This window comes from Primulina tabacum, chromosome 16 (assembly GCF_025594145.1).
Source record: "Primulina tabacum isolate GXHZ01 chromosome 16, ASM2559414v2, whole genome shotgun sequence".
In the NCBI taxonomy this organism is placed as follows: Eukaryota; Viridiplantae; Streptophyta; class Magnoliopsida; order Lamiales; family Gesneriaceae; genus Primulina; species Primulina tabacum.
The window spans coordinates 31,617,902-31,635,598 of record NC_134565.1 but is presented as its reverse complement, the minus strand read 5'-3'; the positions used below and the strand labels follow the sequence as shown (position 1 = coordinate 31,635,598).

The following is a 17,697-nucleotide window of genomic DNA, read 5'->3' as shown; positions in this document are numbered from 1 at the left end:
TTGTCTAATAGTTGATTGTATACTCTTTACTTCTACCAGATCTTGGATGTATATATATGGATATATATATATATATATATATACATATATATATATTTAACAATTGGATGCTTATTTCTTGGAGGAGAAATCAAAATCTTGTGTTATATCTCTACCTTTTTAGATTAATGATGATCAAGTGAATGCATGCAATATAAAGTAGTGATATTTTGGTGATTGTATTTATTTTAGAAAATAATGGATATATTTGATATTGTTTAGAAGAAAAAGATTTAAAAAAATTATTTTAATATATATAATATAATATAGGTGTGTGCTAGATTCGTGTCCTTTGGTGAAATTTGGTGAAGGTGTGGATGAGTTGCATGCAGGTTGAGATTTGTACGAATTAAAATGGTGGCCATTGCATGTAAAATCTATTCATGGAATTTGGTTCGTGTTTGACTTTGTCTAGCGCGGTCAACATCGGCCTATTTTTCGGAAAAGTCGTTCGTTGGCTTCACACCCAGACACTGCCTTTACTTGAAACTCTGCTAAATAATAATAATAATTTTGAGAGGGTATGTAATTTCGATCCGATATCTCGTCTCAAATTTGAAGCTTCAAATTACCAGAAATTCTAGTAGAAATATCTTTCGGAAAAAGTGCAAATGCTTTTGTTTTGTTTAAATATCAATTCTTCAGAACCCTTGTGGAGACTGAGTACTGACCCAGAGAGAGTTCAAGTGGCGGTTTTCGCCGGCACCGGTTCGAATAGCTTATAAAGATCATAAGTTTTTTGACTAATTAAATTAGGATGGAAAAATGTAATACTGAATTATCTTAACAAATTCAAGATGGTTTTATCCAATTTATCTGCCAGAGGGATCGTTTATGCCTAGAAGAGATTTGAGGAACTCTGTTGTCAATTACTTCGTTCCCAGGAAGAATTGGGAACTGGAAATGTGTTAATTGTCCCACGTCGGTTGGATAAATAACTTGAGAGTTGTATATATGAACTTGGACAATCCTCTCCCTTGAGCTAGCTTTTGGGGTTGAGTTAGTTCTATTCTTAACAAAATGGTAGTTCCTACAATGTAACGAGCCATGGCGCGAGCATCGTCACAGTGTTCATCGAGGGGATTGCCACAAATTTTATCTTCCACTTTTATTGGATTAAATATATTACATATTCAAGTTCAAACTCGATCCAACTTGTAGTCCACTTCTTTGCCGTCCATAGAAATACATGCAACCTCAAACCAACTATTTATTGACGGGGGGAGTTCATGTTTTTAGGCAGATACACAAGATTTTCACGTAATCAAACTGGCAGTGGCATTACTCCTTCCAAACCCTCGCTTCAACTCCAACTTTTTAAGTAGTGAGAATTGGTGGATAGAAATCAGCTCTACTGCCAAGAACTCTAGCCTTGGTGTCAGGGAAATTCTCCAGCCCAGGCAGCTCTGAGACGCTTCCCTCTGATGATATACCAATAGGGTAAGACAGCAAATGCCCAGGCAAGTCACTGTCGACCGTTTCGGAGGCGTAAAGATCCCAGTTTCTTTGAGCCAATTGGTTAACTTTTTGTATGCATTCCATGCTTTGTGGGTATGAAAAAGAGTTATCCAGCAAACCAAGGTGCTCATACCACAACGCCATACGAAAACCGTGAATTTGGCCTCTTGCTGGCTGGTTGTGAGATAGGTGATATGGTTGGTATGCACCCATCGCAATTTCGGAATCCCTTGCACCATCCATGGATCTTTGGTTGATGTTGGCAGATCCTATGATTATGTACTCGTCGTCAACTGTAGAAAAAAAGAACCATTTTCAGGATCCCAAAATCATGTCTCACAAAATTCAGCAGTAGGATATCGCAGAAAGATATAACTGTTGGCAATGAAAAACTTGAAAACTGGACAGCAAGCAAACACCACATTTCACGTATGAAGCAAAGAGAGGATAATTACCATCTTGTCAAAAACATGATTCATTATTCTTTGGAATTCAAGAAGTGAGCCACAAACATGACAGTTATGTGTACCTGATCTTTTGTACCCTCAAAAGAACCTCGAACATGTCATATATTATGTGTGAACTATGAAAAGAAGTAAAATTTATAGGTAGTAACAAAAAGTGAAAATGGAGCATTTGAATTGGGACGGATGGAGTATATCGGAAGAAAGAAACACTTTACCAATCATCATCTTGGCATGGACATAGATCATTCCCCTCCTAGCTTGCTGAGCTCTACTGTAATCTGTATCCGGTTCTGGTTTTTCTGAAGGCTCGTATTCTCCGCTCAGCTTCTTTTCTCTATTACCGAGGCAAAAGAAAGTCAAATAATCCTTAGGATCAGCAATAATTCCTTTTGATTTCAGAGCTTGAACTATATCTGTGTACATCATTTCCATAGTTCTCCTTTGCCAATCCAATATAACCTGAACGGATGAAGATTCTGGGAACCCCTCAGGCCACATGGGAATCACAACGTATACCGTAAATCTTTCCCCGGCTTCAATTTTATTCACAATCTTCAACGAGAGTTCTTTTGGGATCAAGTGTAAAGCACCTATGCTTTCATCCCGGATATCCTGAGAGTACCATGAAAATGAGCTTCCTAAGAAGTACTGATTCTCGATGTAAATGAAGTCTTTCGCGCGACGAATGGCATGGATATATGCATCTTGAATGCTTCTATCGATGATGTTATCCTTTCCACTTATTAGGCCAGATTGTGCTGCTTTTTCTGGTGAATCAGGAAAACCAAAAGCCGCACCACCATCAATGGAACGAAAGACTTGAACGTTCCATGTTTCTGGATCATCTGGGAACGTGACAGGAGATGGTGGAATTATGATTTTCTGAAGTTCATCAAGCTGCAGAAGCACGTCTTGTATGCCTTGTTTCCTCCATCGTTGCTCAAAGTTGTAGAGAACATCCCACGCACAGGGACCTTCTAACCGGCAATGGATGTCATGCCATGGCTCCCTTGGACCACCTTTTTGAATTGTGGCGCCACTAAAATTCGCTTGATGAAAATCGTCATGATGGGCCGTGTCTAAAGTCCTGAAAAGGGAATGAAATTGTGTGTCGTATCTCCCATCACAAAGATCGATGCCGCCCACAAAACTAACTATCCTCCTCCGGTTTTCATCGCCGTTAGGCATGGCACTATCCACAACCACAATCTTCTGGTGATGAGTGAACATTGTCCCGATTTCAATGTTCTGAATTATGCTACGGCCATCGTCTGGATTGCGAGGGCACAACACACAGTGCACATCAGTGTTTCGAAAATACTCCCCTGTTTCCTCATCATGAGTTGCCATTAATCCGTCTCTCTTGAGAATCCCAACAGAAGTTCTGTCATCCCAGACGAGCATCAGTACCCTCACCCCTTCACTGGCTCGTTTCTTGAGAAGTTCGCCTAGAGTCGTGTCTCCTCCTTGCTTTGGCCGCCTCATGTCACGTATCAATGTAATCTCAGTATAAACAGACCAACCCGTTATGTAAATCAAGTGCTTCGCATTACTAATGGCATCAAAAATGTCTTCCCAACACCGGTTAGGCTCATAGAAATTCCCACCAGATAATGGAATCTTGGGGATGAAATGATCAGGGACATGAGCATCTTGATAAAGTGTAACCTTGCACCCTCTTCTCTGAGGGAAAAAAGTGAAAGGTACACCAGGAAACTTGGGACTTTTCACTCCTTGAGCCCAACAACATTCCCTAGCAACATCAAAGAACTGCAACCTGACATGAATCTTAGAGTGACCGTGTATTGGTTTTTTTTCGGTGTTCAAGATTTCAAGCCATTCATCTATTACTTCGCCGCGAATCAAATCCGAAACAGGCACGTAGGCTCTCCCGATAAGGTCCGCTCCAATGGGGTTGTCCACTTTGACGGTGAATACAACATTGGAAGCCATGTGAGCACAGAAAATGTGGAAAGATTCGTACCAACGAGGATTGGAGTGCTCGTGTAAGAGGAGTCTTGTTCTGCCAACTCTTGCCTTTTCTAGATCGACTGATGCATAGAGCTTTGAACCTGTTTTCTTGAATCCAATAGCTCCTTCAATGCCTTCTACCACCTCCATTTTTTAAGAACAACTTGTTAATGTATATTCACTAAAAGATTAGAACTCGTCAAGCAACCAACGGAAAATCAACGGAATGTGTGTGTTTTTTTAGTGTCACTCTTCTTCGGTGACACTTCCAAACATACGCATTTTATCCACATATTTTTTCAATCTTCACATTCTGGTACATGAATTGATGATTATTTCAAAATCATTTTTCATCATTAACAAAAATAATTGTATTATTTTACTACATTAATTATTTCTTTCTTTAGATTTTATGATACAATTTATTAAAAAATAAACAATTACATTAAAGAAAATCAAATAGAGAAGAATTTGATATGAAATGTTGGATAGTAAGATTTGGATATGAAAGAGAGCACCGGTAAGCTTGATCCATAGAATCTAATTTCCGTATAAAATATATATTTTTATTTTATGGCACAATCTCAACTTATTTGGCAAAAACAACATTTCAGAACAATAGAAAAGAGAAATGAAAACTTTACCACGCTGCTTTACTTTAAAGTGTGATCTTTTAGTTTTGGGAAATTTGTTTGTTTGTTTTTTTTGCCGTTATATTTGATAATTTGCGATTTTGTTCCGATATGCTATCAGGATTGAGTTTTAATCATGTATTTTTCATTATTGGTTACAATTTTTTTCCTTTGTTTTGCAATTTTAACCATTGTTTCAGTCAAGTGATGTCATGCATCATGCACCATATGCTGCACATGGTTGTAGAGGATCTCACTTGGATGCTTCTGGAAGTTAGGAGAATACTCTTCTGTTGTAACAGATTAGTTTTATCTTCTATTTTCTTAATTCTTTTATTAACATAAATTGTACATATAAAAGACTCTTGTATTCATTCAAGGAAATATACGGAAGATTTAATATTTCCCACAACTCATCTTCTTCCCTTTTCATAACTGTTTCCATAAAAATGCTTATGTATCATGAGCACAAAGAAAAGGGAGTAAAATTGATAGTAGACAAAAACTGAAATTTTTTAATATACAAAAACAAATCGCAAAAAGACACTTATGAATGACCACATTTTCAATTTTTCAAACTCCGACACCTTTCAAATCCCCATTCAATTACTTAATTATAAATAAAAATACATTTAACTCATCAATTACTTCAAGTCATTTAAAATCCAAACAGATTCGAGACCAATCGTTCACAAAGCAAAAATTTGTGTGAGACGGTCTTACACATCGTATTTTGTCAGACGGATATCTTATTTAGGTCATTAATGAAAAAATATTAATTTTTTTACTAAGAGTATTACTTTTTATTATGAATATCGGTAGGATTGACTCGTCTCAATAATAAATATTCGTGAGACAGTCTCACAAGATACCTACTCTGTTCACAAACTCCTCCCCGACTAAAAAAACCCCAAACTTCTGCTCGAATCATTTCCATAGATACGAACTATTTCGTCCACAATTTAAATAGTCCCAAATAGAACACTAATCTCTGTCAGAAATGTTGGTACAAGAGATTTGATTCCTATATCATGAGCCTTGGATACAACAGATTGAGTGCAGACCCTTGTACGTATTTCAGGATGTCTGGTGATGATTATATCATTTTGTTGTTGTATGTAGACGACATGTTGGTAGCAGGCCCCAACAAAGACCAGGTCCAAGGATTGAAGGCACAGTTGACTAGGGAATTTGATATGAAGGACTTGGGACCAGCAAACAAGATTCTAGGGATGCAAGTTCACCGAGACAGAAGGAACAGAAAGATTTGGCTTTCGCAGAAAAATTATTTGAAAAAAGTCTTGCAACGCTTCAACATGCAAGATAGTAAGCCAATATCGATCCATCTTCCTGTTAACTTCAAGGTATCCTCCGAGATGTGTCCTAGCAGTGAAGCAGAGAGGATGGAGATATCTCGAGTACCATATGCATCAGCAGTGGAAAGTTTGATATTCGCCATGATATGTACAAGACCGGATATTGTTCAAGCAATGGGAGCAATTAGTCGTTACATGGCGAACCCTGGACGAGAGCATTGGAGCACTGTCAAGAGGATCCTTAGATACATTAAGGGTACCTCAAATGCTGCATTATGTTATGGAGGATCGGATTTTACACTCAGGGACTATGTCGATTCAGATTATGCATGTGATCCTGATAAGAGAAAATCTACTACTAGTTATGTGTTTACACTTGCAGGAAAGCAGTAAGCTGGGTTTCAAAACTACAAACAGTTGTGGCATTATCTACGACAGAGGTAGAATATATGGCAGCTACTCAAGCTTGCAAGGAGGCAATATGGATTAAAAGGTTATTGGAGGAGATTGAGCAAAAACAGGAGAATTTTTCTTTGTTTTGTGACAGACAGAGTGCCTTGCACATCGCAAGAAATCCATCCTTTCATTCAAGGACTGAACACATTGGAGTCCAATTTCACTTTGTATGAGAAGTAGTAGAGGAAGGAAACGTGGATGTGCAGAAAATCCATACAAAGGATAACATAGCTGATTTTCTGACCAAGCCAGTGAACACTGATAAATTTGAGTGGTGTAGATCCTCAAGTGGTCTAGCGGAAACGTAAACAGCAGATAATGACAAGATTAAAGGATGTGTTTGATTCTCAATCAAATCTCCAAGTGGGAGAAATGTCGGCAAAGAAGTCAGAGAAAGGGGGCTGTTGAATAAAAAACGTGGTTGGAGGAAATTTCACAGAAATTTCAGAAGACGCGTTTAAAACGCGTCTTCACACTGAAAGAGGCTCTATAAGTAGAGCTCCCTTCTTCATTCTGAAATCATCCCTTCTTCGAGTTTTCTCTCATCTTATAGCATTTTAGTGCTTAGTTCTATAATATTTGTGAGGTGTTTGTTCTCCTATATTAAGAGAGTGTATGTTCTCTTTGGAAACACAGTGAGTGAGTTGTACACAACAATATTATAGTGGAATTCTTTTCAACTTGCCCGTGGTTTTTACCCTAATAATTTTTAGGGGTTTTCCACGTAAATCTCGGTGTCCGGTTTATTCTTTATTTTCGGATTTTATTATCTCAAATTCCGCAGCACTTGTTGGTCATGTTCATCCGCTCTGCCACTCCATTCTATTGAGGTGTGTAAGCCGTCGTGAACTGTCTCTTAATGCCCTCATATTGACAATATGCATCAAATTCATTACTGGTATATTCTCCTCCATTATCAGTACTCAAACACTTGATTTTCTTTCCTGAATCAAGTTCAATCCGCGCTTTGAAATCTTTGAAGATCTGGAGAACATATGATTTATTCTTGATTGGATAGACCCAACATCTCCTAGAGAAATCATCAATGAACGAGACAAAGTATCTCGCTCCTCCTAGGGATACAACTGGTGCTTGCCAAACATTCGAATGAATCAGTTCCAATATGCTTTTGCTCCTGGCAATAGAAGTGTCAAACTTTAATCTATGTTGTTTACTGGTAACACAATGCTCACAAAAGGGTATTGACACTTTGGTAAGTCCCGGCAGCAGCTTCCGTTCTGAGAGAATTTTTAACCCTCGTTCTGACATATACCCGAGCTTTCTATGCCATAACACCGTTAATTCTTCTCCTCAACCAATTGATGCAACTAGCTAGTTCTGCCTCTTTGTGTGTTTCTCCCAAAAGTACATACAGATTTGCAGCAATCTTTTCCGCCTTCATAACCACAAGCACGCCCTTCACAATTTTCATGATCCCGTTCTCGATACGAGTTTTGCACCCGATGTCATCCAATTGCCCCAAGGACAAAAGATTCCTCGTCAGTCCTTTCACATGTCGTACCTCCTGTATGGTGCGAATGGTGCCATTAAACATTTTAATTTTGATAGTACCGACCCCAGCGATTTCCAAGGCATGATCATTTCCCATGAATACAGATCCTCTTGAGACTGTTTCATAATGATCAAACCATTCTCTCCGAGATGTCATGTGCCACGTCTCTCCTGAATCCATAATCCATGTGTCACAAAATTTGTGTCTGCCTTCTGGAACTGTTATTACTTCGCTGAATAATATTTCACCATTGTCTGAAGTACTAGCCACATTTCCTTGAGAACTTTTATCGATACTCGTACATTCTTTCTTGAAGTGCCCTTTACCGCCATATTTAAAACAGTAAATATTTTTCTTCTTACTTCTCGACTTTGATCTACATCGTCTTTGGCTCCCACTGGAGTCACGGTCCATGAATCTTCCTCTTATCATCGATAAAGCCTCTGCCTGCTTCGAGGTTACCAACCTATCTTCCTTATTCTTTCACCGGCTTTCTTCTCCGAGAACTGCAGTTAAAACATCATCGAATCTTAGAAAGCCCATAAGAATATTGTTGGTTATGTTGATGATAAGTTGATCATATGAATCTGGTAGACTTTGAAGTAGAAGCTCTGTACATTCATTTTCCCCTATTTTATGCCCCATGGAAGTGAGTTGGGCAAATAGAGTATTTAGTGTGTTGATATGCTCGGTCATCGATGAAGATTCTGCCATCCAAAGAGTATAAAGCCTTCTCTTTAGAAAAATCATGTTGTATAGCGACTTGACCTCATACATCTTTGTCAGAGTATCTCAGATAACTTTGGCTGTTTTTATCTCAGAGATACTTGACAGTACTTCGTCTGCTATAGCCAAGTGTAAATTGGCAACAACATTGTCATTCATCTCATTCCACTTTCCATCATCCGTAATTTCCACCGGTCTATCTCCAATAACCGCCAAGCAATTCTCCTTTCTTAAAACTGCTTGAATCTTTATTTTCCACAGCATAAAATTGCTTCCGTTGAACTTTGTTATCTCGTACCTGCCCGCCATTATGTCTACAACAATTTAGTAGACTGAACAAAATTAATCCCGCCTTAATAAAAAATCTCAAAAAAACTTTTCTGATGCTGAAGATCAGTCTAGGCTGCAACCACAGAGCATACTCAGAATTTTAAGAAATTTTAAATCAAATATATGATACCATTTGTTGGTCTCACATGCGGAATTTGAGATAATAAAACACGAAAATAAAGAATAAACTGGACATTGAGATTTACGTGGAAAACCCCTAAAAATTATTAGGGTAAAAACCACGGGCAAGATGAAAAGAATTCCACTATAATATTTTGTGTTGTACAACTCACTCACTGTGTTTCCAAAGACAACACATACTCTCTTAATATAGGAGAACAAACACCTCACAAATATTATAGAACTAAACACTGAAATGTTATAAGATGAGAGAAAACTCGAAGAAGGGTTTATTTCAGAATGAAAAAGGAAACTCTATTTATAGAATCTCTGTCAGTGTGAAAACGCTTATAAAACGCGTTTTCTGAAATTTCCGTGAAATTTCCTCCATCCACGTTTTTTATTCAACAGCCCCTTTCTTTGACTTCTTTGCCGACAAGAAAAAGCTCAACCAAGTCCCCAATACCAGAACATCTAGTACTGATCATCAGATGAACTGGAATAAACTCACTGATTTTTCAAAAGTGTAACCAAACACAAAGAAGAAAACAAGAACCCCATCTCAAAATTATGTGCAAATAAATTCATATTCGTCCAAATTAGCACTAGAATCTTCTTGTTCCCAATTCAAGAAACCATATTATCTTCTTTGTTTTCTACCAGGGCATTTCTCTCCTCGCCACTTAAATATCCAGTTCCCAATCTGGGATGCCTGAAACTCTACTTAACTTACCAAAAAACAATAATTAACTTAAAGATTCAGTAGTTGGGAAAGTTAAGCAGAAATACCTTGTGAAAAAAATTACCGACGGATCCGAAGTGTAGCTTGTCGATCTCATATATTGTTGCATGAAGATCTCCATGAAGTAAAATCTGAGCCATTTCCTTTAAGTCTAATTCTCACCAGCTTACTTCAATTGTTTCTAGCTCCTTCGAGTTTGATCTTCGATTTCTGTTTCTGATCAGAATTTTCAGTTTATTATTTACACTGAAATTTGTGATCGGACATTGGTAATGGGGGAAAGGACGATCTATTATTTAATTTATATGGGGCCAGACTTCTCGATGGGATTGCTCAAGAAAAATATGAATTCTACGGTTGACATTAATTTCATCTTCATAATGTATGTACATGTGTGTGTGTGTATATATATATATATATATATACACACACATACATACATATATAATGACCAAATTATTTATGTATGTGATGTGTGTGTGGTAAATTTCAGTTTTTAGAAAATCGGTTTTTGAAACATATAAATCGGTTTTATAAACAGATTTGTGATATGTTTTTCTCTGGAGTAAGTCTGATGATCTCACGAATTTTTATCTGTGAGACGGGTCAATCATACCGATATTAACAATAAAAAGTAATATTTTTAGCATAAAAAGTAACATTTTTTCATGGATGACCCAAATAAGAGATCTGTCTCACAAAATACGATCCGTAAGATCGTCTCACACAAATTTTTGGACTAAATCGATTATTATATATGACTCAAGTTTAATAAATAACACGTATATGATTTCAAATACATGATTTCTTGATTTAATTTCAAAGGTCATTTGGGTCCCCTTCCACCTGTCTAACAATTTTGGGGATCATGTGGATAATATTAAATTGGCGAAGGCCAGTAATAAATTTCTCCACGTGGTCTCTTTGGGTCTCCAAAGTCCGTGCTGTTGCGTTAATAATGGAATGAAGTTCATTTAGTTGGAGATATTTAGCATAAAATATTCAAAATAATATTTTCTACTCACACAAAATTTTGTGTGCGAAAATTTCATGAATAGTATTTTGTGAGATAGATCTTTTAATTGGGTCATACATGAAAAAATATTATTTTTTAGACAAAAACTTGTGTGAGACGGTCTCACGGGTCGTATTTGTGAGACAGATCTCTTATTTGGGTCATCTATGAAAAAGTATTACATTTTATTGTGGATATCAGTATGGTTGACTCGTCTCACAGATAAAGATCCGTGAGATCGTCTCACAAAAAACTTATCCTATTTTTTATTGTGAATATCGATACAGTAATAAAAATATTCATAGATTTCAAAACATCTATAAAAAAATTGCAACCTAATTTTTTAGGTTTATTAATTCAAAATTATTAAATGTTACGTTTGTATTGTATTCTCGAAGCATTTATAATCCCCAAAAAAATTCCACGTGGAAAGATATAAATGGTTTAAAAATCAATAATTTGATTAGTTGAGAGGCTATGACTGCTTTGCGAATAAGGCGGAGCCACTTGGAATTTGGAAATCAAGTCGACTCTGTCTTTCTAGAAAACCTTTTAGTCACATAGCTGATATAATTTAATTGGATCACGTGGAATTAGTATAAAATTTAATTTTAGAAATAAAACAAATACGTTTGGTTATATTTGGTTGGAGAGTTTTGATTTAGAAGAAATAATTTGATTTGAGATGAGATTTGAAAAATAAATTTAGAATAAGTAAATTTCAAATCGATCGTAATTATCATTACGTTTATATGGATAAAAAAGTATGAATTTAAAATTTACTCAACATAAATTCATTTAAACGATAAATGAAATTAAAATTCATAGGTTTGAAATATACTGGTATGATAAATGAAGGGTCTAGAGTATGACTAATTTTCTAAAAAACCCGTTATAATAGACGACTCGAACCACATTGTACTTTTCTATCTAGTATTTTTAATACAATGTTGATTTGTTCTTAATGACGACGGAACTCGTTAATCGTACCGGAACATCATAATACTTGTAGGTTATAAAAAATTGTTATATTATGAGACGGAGTGAGTATTATTTAGTTATAAACCATATAGATATTTATGAGCAGGTCTCTTGTGAGACAGTCTCACGAATCTTTATCTGTGAGACGGGTCAACCCTAGCGATATTCACGATAAAAAGTAATACTCTTAACATAAAAAGTAATACTTTTCATTGATAACCCAAATAAGAGATTTGTCTCACAAAATACGACCCGTGAGACCGTCTCACACAAGTTTTTGCCAATATTTATTCAACGCATCCATGATAATTAAATTTGTTTCTCATAGTCGACTTCAAGTCTTTATGAAAAACTTCATATTACAAATATAAATTTATATTTTAAGATATTCATAGCAATTTAAAGTACGAAAAATCATTTTTATCCTACTGATATTACATTAAGGTTGCGTTTGGTTTGGAAGATAAAATAAACTAATGATAAAGAAAATGATTGTTGTAGGAATGTAATATATGATGTTATGTTTGTTATGATTTTTAAGTGTAGGATAATTTTGAATTTTTTGATGAAATGACAAAATTGCCCTTTCTTTTTTTTTGTCTTCTTCCAATCCGGCGGCGGCGGCGACGGCGGTCCGGCGGTGGCGATGGCGTCGGTGCGACCGGCCGGAAGTTATCGGTCGGCGACGGAGGTCGGTGGTCCGGCGTCGGCCGGCATTCGGCGACGGTCAGCCGGCGGCGGCGGTGGTCGTGGCGGGAAGTGGTGGTGAGTTTGGATATAGGAGAAGGGTAAAATTGAAAAAATATGAATGATTCAGAGTTGGATAAATAATCATAGGGGGTGAGGAGGTATTATTTTAACCCACCTAATATAACATAATCATTCATAGAAGGTATTGACTTGGTTAAATAATCACGCGTACCAAACAATGGATTAGGTGGGTTAAAAAAAATAAACTCACCTTATCACCCAAACCAAACACACCATAACAGGTATTCTTCAAGAATAACATCATCTTTTATTTTATTAAATGATTCATTCAAAATCTTCTGGGGTTTTTGACCTTCTTCCTTGTATCTGTTTCTTTTGGACACGATATATTCATTCACAATTATATTTGCTTATTGCAAGCATGTAGTAGATCTCTTGTGAGACGATTTCACGAATATTTATCTGTGAGATGGGTAAATCATACCGATATTCACAATAAAAAGTAATACTCTTAGCATAAAAAGTAATATTTTTTCATTGATTACCCAAATAAGAGATATGTCTCACAAAATACGACATGTGAGATCTGTTATAGAATTTGATGGTGTAAGTTTCCTAGTAATCTCGAGAGTTTTCTTCGCCTTCTTCCTATTTTTCCTCTTAACTTTTCTCTATATTTTCTCAAAACTCGCGGGTTTTTTTTCCCTCTTATACTTTTTTATTAAAAAAAACAAATCTTCAAATAATTAAATTATGCAAGCAAGTGGTTAACGTGAGATGATTACTATATATATTTGCACGGAAAAAAATATAAAAAAACTTAATAAAAATATAAAAAATTAAATTTTATTTTTTTTAAAAAACAAGAATATTCATTAAAAAAAATCCGATGGGTTCATGCACACAGATATACTATGAATAGAATATATTCCTTGCTTTATATGCAAAATACTAATATTTATGAAGTAATATTTGAATTATTTTAAAAAATAGATATATCATAATCCAACGTTGACATTCTTTCTTCAGCATATCCTACATTCGGATCCGAATCTTTTCGTACATGCCTTTATTCTATTCCAAAGTTGCCCTTAGCCATGATCTCTGTGCCGAGCTATGAAGTTGTCGGTTCGTTCGATCCTGGGTGTGGGGCAGTGCTCATACCTCATATGAATGGTTGGGATTCCACTTCATGAAAAAAAAAATTAAAAAAAAAAATTGAGCCATAAAAAATTCTGGTCCTTGGATGTACCCTGCAGGCACTGCCTGCATGGGTAGGATGGAATAATCCGAAGAAGTTGTCCATATTTGTCATTTCATTGTCACAGGTAAATTAAATTCAAAGACAAACTCGGCATATCCCAGATGCCCTGTAATTGTGCCAATCTTGCAGCACGATTTAATTAAATTAAAAACCAAATAAAGGCCAACCGGCTTAGCTTCGCTCGGCCCGGCTTTGCGCTATAGGTTGGTGTAATGTAATGTAAGGCCCAAATTTTGGAATTTAAAATTTGATATTATCTTATAATTAATAATTAGATTTTTTTAAAAATAAATATCATTGGTATTTTATTTTTAAAAATATTTAGTCAATATTTGGTGTGTTATATATAGTAAGTTTGTTGTGAGACGGTATTACATATCTATATTCGTGAAACGAGTCGACTCAATCTATTAGTTGCAATAAAAATTAATATTTTTAACATAAAAAATAATATATGAGATCATGTGAGATTTGTCTCATAAAATTGACTATGTGATAACTTGATATGAATTTGTAACATATTTTGTTCTAAATTGGATTAACTATGATTTAATTCTTTAATAACCTTTTCTTTTCTTTCTGAATTTTGGATTAACCTAGATTAACATATGATTTAATTCTTTAATAACCTTTTCTTTTCTTTCTGAATTTTTGATTAACCTATGCATAAGTGAGATATATTTGTGGAATACCGAAATCAACTGTTAACATCTACACCGAATGTTTTCTTTAGACTCACCTCACTTGATATATACTAATAAAATATACACACGCGTCTCATGTGTTATTATTATTTTTAATTTTTTTCGAATAATATTAAAAAATTAAAACGAAATAATTTTCAATTTAGAAGAGCTGTTCGATTTTTTTTTTTAAAAAATTGTTTTGATTTGTTTTCTATGTGAAATATTGAGTGACTTGGTAAAGTTTTTAGTATGGTAAGAAGGGTAATTTTGATACTAAATATTTTGATATCATTTAAAATAGTTATTCTAAGGATCTCACGCTTGATAATATTGTATACACTATATAGATTTAAGGATATTACAATTGGTAAAACATGTAAACTTTTGACAAGTAATCATAAGTTCGATCCCTTTGTAAACAATTTATCGGATGAGCATATCGCGCTTGATTTTCTAACAAGCGTCAGCTCGGATATTCCCATTACAAATGCGATTCTTTAACAAGCGTCAAATCCGATATTCCCCTCGCAAAAATTTGTCGGATGAATATATCGCACATGATTTTCTAACAAACGTCAAGTCGAATATTTATATAATACACCGAAAAATAGCTATATGTGTGGAAAAGATATGATCAGCTGAGACTCGGATCCGCCTGCAGTCTTCTTACCCATCACTGAAAGTGGCCACGTGGCATCATCGTCAGAGAGAGGATATGTTAAACTACGAAAACGTCGCCGTCTTAAAGGGAATAAACCAATATATCTCCACAGAACAAAAGAATATCCCCAACTATACCCTTCGGATATTCTTTTTCCTCCATTACGGTTTGTTGTATCTAATTTTGCATTCATTCTCTTCCGAAAAGAAACATACATATGTTCGTATCCTCGAACCTTCGAATTCTCTGTTTTTTTGTGTTGCAAACATGAAGTTTGGCAAGAGTTTGAGCAACCAGATTGAGGAGACGTTGCCGGAGTGGAGGGACAAGTTTCTCTCGTACAAGGAATTGAAGAAGCGCCTCAAGATGATCGTGCCGAAGCAGCCGTCGGCTCCCAAGAGGCGGAGAATGGACGAAGAAGGTGGAGGGAGGGATTCCATGACGGCAGAGGAGGTCGATTTCGTCAAGCTTTTGGAGGCTGAGCTCGAGAAATTTAATGCCTTCTTTGTGGAGAAGGAGGAGGAGTATATCATCAGGTTAAAGGTATTATTTTTCAAAATAAATTATTATTTGGTTGTTGATTGGAAAGTTTAATTTTTTTTTTTTCGCTGGAATAGGATTCGATGATTCTTAAGTTGTGGGTAAACGTTGTCATGTCCTGAGGTTGTATTTTATGGTTAAAGAAATGTCAGGTCGATTTGCATGCATATTTTTTAGATTTGTCAGCCAATTTCTCGTTTGCCACTCCTGTCTTTCGATCTACTTCTATTGGTTTATTTGAGATCTTTGTAGTGGGCACAATTCGATTTCGTTATGTTGGAAAATTCATGAATCTGTCCCTTTTTTATGTTGGTTGTCCTCTTCATGTGGTAATCGTTGTACAATGCTTGTGAATGTCAGTTTGCGTTTTTGTCTTCAGATGTGCGAGAAAAGATCATATACTCGTTGAGTCTGTAACCATTGGTGGTTATCAAGTGATGGAGCTAAAACGTGTGCGTTCTCAAATTTGTATTTGGTTGAGTTTGTAAATCGGCGTGCATTTTTGTTTACAGGAACTTGGGGACACAGTGGCAATGGCTAGGAATAGTAAAGATGAAATGATTAGGATCTGGAAAGAAATCGTGGACTTTCACGGGGAGATGGTTTTGTTGGAGAACTATAGTGCTCTCAATTATACAGGTAGATATATTGGGCCATTTCTAGCTATCATTCTTTCTCTGTGTTCATTTCTGTATTTTAGTTCTTTTACCGAGGCTGATTCATGTATAGTTCATGATCACTGATCAGAAACATCAGCAATCTCTTTCTTTTTTCTAATCAGAATACCAATTGCCAAATGCCTATCTTTTCAACTAACTAATCCCGATGCCAACATATTATAGATTATCCAGTTATTGATTTCAGTCTAATGTAGGTTGTCATGAGATCCACAATGATTTGAATGGAGTTTTGTTGAGGTCTTTGTCCAGTATTTGGTTTAGATATCTGGGATAAGCCTGACATCATAGAATAATAGACTAACCCATGATTACTTGATCAATCTCCTCGCTATCTGCTGGTCTTGTTAATGTTAAGAAGTATTGCTATGAGCACTTCTAGTCTTCCACTATTCGAAGTTTGGAAAGTCTAAAACTTTCAACTCAATGCTTAACAGGATTGGCTAAAATATTGAAGAAATATGACAAGAGAACCGGTGCTCTTCTTCGTTTGCCTTTCATTCAAAAAGTTCTGCAGCAGCCTTTCTTTACCACCGATTTACTATATAAGCTCGTGAAAGAGTGTGAACTGATGCTAGAACGCCTCTTCCCAGCAAATGAATGCCCTGATGCTCTCGAGGCTGTTAACGGAGATGAACCATCTACTAGTTCCACCGCTGAAAAGGATAGGCTACTTCAAGGGCCAAAGGAACTTGCCGAGATCGAGTACATGGAAAGTTTATACATGAAGAGCACCCTGATTGCGTTACGAGGTTTGAAAGAAATTCGAAGTGGAAGTTCAACTGTTAGCGTTTTTTCGTTGCCACCGCTGCAAATAAGTGGACTTGAGGGTACTTTGGATAGAGTTCCTGTTATCCAACAAGTTGCCAAGTAGTGATATAGCCAATGCCTCCATTAATGTTCCCTTTGTTTAAGTTTGATGTTTGGTCTGACTTTTGTTTCTTCTTATTTTGCATTTACAACACTTGCAATGTGCAGAGGTTTAAATGTATAAAAATCAGTCTCTGTTAGATTCTTGTTGTATTGCATAATTACATGAATTTTGATTCGCTGGCTATTTTTTATTCATTTTTTACAGCATCGAATTATGAAGCTTCTTCATCAATGTTAAGGTACTACTTGCTAAAAGTACGTCGAAGAGTCTCGGGTTCAAGATCTAATTATAACTAAAAAAAATATAATCTAATTACGACAAATCATCTTCTAACTAAAAAAAATACAATCTAATTACGATAATGTTTACAATCGGAATTCAAATTTGTAAGTTAATATGTTAAACAAAGAACTTAAATTTGAAATAAAGTCTCGAATTCGATATCCAATTATAATCGTCCCTGTACAAAATAAAAATAAACACGACTTTAATAACAATTGAAAACCGAACATATAATG

The 17,697-nt window shown here is 35.8% G+C and overlaps 2 protein-coding genes across 2 annotated transcripts; one reads left to right on the top strand and one right to left on the bottom strand.

The window, feature by feature from the left end:
• Window positions 1–1,122: 1,122 nt before the first annotated feature.
• Window positions 1,123–10,141, bottom strand: LOC142530118 (phospholipase D alpha 1-like). The gene is made up of 3 exons (XM_075635899.1): window positions 9,818–10,141; window positions 2,180–4,079; window positions 1,123–1,790 (listed from the first exon to the last, which is right to left on the bottom strand). The coding sequence occupies exons 1-3, from the start codon at window positions 9,908–9,910 to the stop codon at window positions 1,357–1,359; spliced, it is 2,427 nt and encodes an 808-aa protein (XP_075492014.1). The 5' UTR covers window positions 9,911–10,141; the 3' UTR covers window positions 1,123–1,356.
• Window positions 10,142–15,216: 5,075 nt separating this feature from the next.
• LOC142529959 (SPX domain-containing protein 1-like) lies at window positions 15,217–17,362 on the top strand. The gene is made up of 3 exons (XM_075635691.1): window positions 15,217–15,631; window positions 16,141–16,267; window positions 16,743–17,362. Exons 1-3 carry the CDS (start codon window positions 15,356–15,358, stop codon window positions 17,177–17,179), a joined length of 840 nt encoding a protein of 279 aa, XP_075491806.1. The 5' UTR covers window positions 15,217–15,355; the 3' UTR covers window positions 17,180–17,362.
• The last annotated feature ends 335 nt before the right edge of the window (window positions 17,363–17,697 follow it).

What these genes read in the sequence shown, in the direction of transcription:
- LOC142530118 (XM_075635899.1), bottom strand. Translation starts at nt 9,910, where the DNA reads ATGGCTCAGATTTTACTTCATGGAGATCTTCATGCAACAATATATGAG. An exon ending in TCGGTAATTTTTTTCACAAG is followed by an intron (nt 4,080 to 9,817) that starts GTATTTCTGCTT and finishes TAAAAAATGGAG; the next exon opens with GTGGTAGAAGGCATTGAAGG. An exon ending in CCATGCCAAGATGATGATTG is followed by an intron (nt 1,791 to 2,179) that starts GTAAAGTGTTTC and finishes TTTTTTCTACAG; the next exon opens with TTGACGACGAGTACATAATC.
- LOC142529959 (XM_075635691.1), top strand. Translation starts at nt 15,356, where the DNA reads ATGAAGTTTGGCAAGAGTTTGAGCAACCAGATTGAGGAGACGTTGCCG. An exon ending in AGTATATCATCAGGTTAAAG is followed by an intron (nt 15,632 to 16,140) that starts GTATTATTTTTC and finishes TTTTGTTTACAG; the next exon opens with GAACTTGGGGACACAGTGGC. An exon ending in TAGTGCTCTCAATTATACAG is followed by an intron (nt 16,268 to 16,742) that starts GTAGATATATTG and finishes AATGCTTAACAG; the next exon opens with GATTGGCTAAAATATTGAAG.